This window comes from Nicotiana tabacum, chromosome 7 (genome assembly GCF_000715075.1).
Source record: "Nicotiana tabacum cultivar K326 chromosome 7, ASM71507v2, whole genome shotgun sequence".
Taxonomy (NCBI): Eukaryota; Viridiplantae; Streptophyta; class Magnoliopsida; order Solanales; family Solanaceae; genus Nicotiana; species Nicotiana tabacum.
Genome location: NC_134086.1, coordinates 88,173,109 through 88,175,225, shown reverse-complemented (window position 1 = coordinate 88,175,225; position 2,117 = coordinate 88,173,109). Strand labels below are relative to the sequence as shown.

At 37.5% G+C, this 2,117-nt stretch overlaps 1 protein-coding gene across 1 annotated transcript; it reads right to left on the bottom strand.

The window, feature by feature from the left end:
• Positions 1 to 317: 317 nt before the first annotated feature.
• LOC107790605 (aspartic proteinase CDR1-like) lies at positions 318 to 1,757 on the bottom strand. Its single transcript, XM_016612556.2, has one exon. The coding sequence runs from the start codon at positions 1,695 to 1,697 to the stop codon at positions 438 to 440; it is 1,260 nt and encodes a 419-aa protein (XP_016468042.1). The 5' UTR covers positions 1,698 to 1,757; the 3' UTR covers positions 318 to 437.
• Positions 1,758 to 2,117: the final 360 nt, after the last annotated feature.

Here is a 2,117-nt window from a genome sequence, read left to right as displayed (position 1 = left end):
AAACATCTACAAAAAGAAAAAAGATCTGAAACCAGTATCCATTACTATTACGTGATGTATATATATTATTCTGTTTATTTGCCTTGTGTATATGATTAACTATCAATTAATTACTTTTACGTAAGCCATCAGGACCATACCTTGTGAGTTTGAGCATATCGAGTTGGCACCATCCAGTAAATTCAGTAACATTGAAGTGTCCTTTAATTAGCGTGGACATCTTAATTAATGATCTTGTTTATTTTGTTATTTAAGTTTGTTATAGAAGGATGATCGAAAACACTTAAAAGAATGAACATTAAAGTAGAGAACACAAAGAAGCTAAGTACTAGTAGATAGATGTCTTTTTTCCGTAGATGATACAGGCTAAAGTCCACATACACGTAACAAAGTAGAATACAACGGACTGAAGAAGTCTAAAGCTAATACTAAATAAATCAGGCCATTTTGGTGCAATCAGTGGCCTTGAAGGATACGATCATTTTATCTAGATCGTATCCAACTAGAAAGTTCGATTGGGCGACATTCCCGAAGAAGGGCTGATTTTCTGTAGGTAAAAAGGCTAGGCAGCAAAGTCCGTCACTATTTGGCATTGGAGGCATGATATTATCCTTAGACAGCGGGACATCAGCTCCAATAAAATGAAGCGTCAGTGGAGGAATATCATTGCCATCCAAATCTTTGTAGCAGAGACTGAGACTCGTCCCAGATTGTGAGTTGTCAGACCACGGTTCCACTTCAACGGCTTCTCTCACCACTGTTTCAAGTTGGTTGTAGAACGGGGTAGGAAGGGAAGTATAAGTAGTTCCCGAGTCTATCACAATATTCCCCTCTTGAAAAATAGTAGAGGAATTAACAATAAGTTCCAGTTTTTTTTCACCAACCGATATGCCTAAGAGGGTCAAGAAATAGAACACATCGGAAGGTTTAACAATAAGTGGAGTGAAAAAACTCCCAGGTCCCCAAGCATTGTCACCAAAGGTAAGTTTGCTAGGGAAACCTAATAGTGAAAAGGGCACAAAACAGTAGGAAAATTTCTGTCCAAATGCTGGATTAATTATTTGCGACATTAAAGACGCAGGAGAAGCTCCAAGCCCTATTAAGCCAGACATCATTGGGGTCACTGGTGTAGATTTGGATCTGTGAGCACATCCAAAAACAATAGCTGGAAAAGATAATTCCTCTCCATTTGCAGAATAGAAAGTGAAAGTATCCGTAGCTACATCACCAAATGAGTAACTACTACTAACGTAAGTAGCAAAATACACGCATTGGCTTCCTTGACAGTTATTTTGAAAGCATTTAGGTGACTGACAGGAGACGGGCTTAAAGGTTGAAGAATTTACGGGGTAGAAAATGGGGATATCTTGTTTGTAGCAGTCGACACAAGGTTGGCATTGTATCCAATTAATATGACTGCCAGTGTCAACAACTACCTGTTGAAACTTTGGAGGAGTTCCAACAGAAAAGTTTATTAGGTATACACCAGTAAGACGGTCAGGTATTAACTCCATCCGGAGTGAATTTGGAGAAGCAGCGTTGAAAAATGGAGACTTCTTAGAAGCACGATGGATTATCTCAGTGCTAAGTCCATGGCCAGTACTTTTGGCTTCAGCCAGAAGGACTGATGAAAACAAGAGAGCAGTGATGAGGGATGCTGAAAGGAAGAGATTGAGTAGTGTAACTTTGACTGCCATGATTGTTTCTCTATAGAAAACTAGCTGGATAATTGTGTGTGATCGATGTGTTTGAAGGCCCGATATTTATAGGCACACTTCTTCCCTCTTATTAGCGCGCTAGTGGCAACGATAAGGGGATAGATAATCTCTTAATGATGATTATCATTAATCTTTTACGTCCTGCATGTTGATGGAAAGTGACTTCAAATGAGAGTAATAAAAAGGAAACCAATAGGAAAGAATTAAGAGATACTCTTAATAATTAAGGTATCAAAACAACTCTTTTTCCTCTTTCGAACTCAGTAATTATAAAAATATTTAGTGAGTAGACACGACTTAACTCTTTTTTTCTCTCGCTTTCAGAATTTTTATTGGCGAGCATTCATAATTTTAAAAATATTATTTTAAGGAATATTAGTATAAGAATATTAATCTTAT

What these genes read in the sequence shown, in the direction of transcription:
- LOC107790605 (XM_016612556.2), bottom strand. Translation starts at nt 1,697, where the DNA reads ATGGCAGTCAAAGTTACACTACTCAATCTCTTCCTTTCAGCATCCCTC.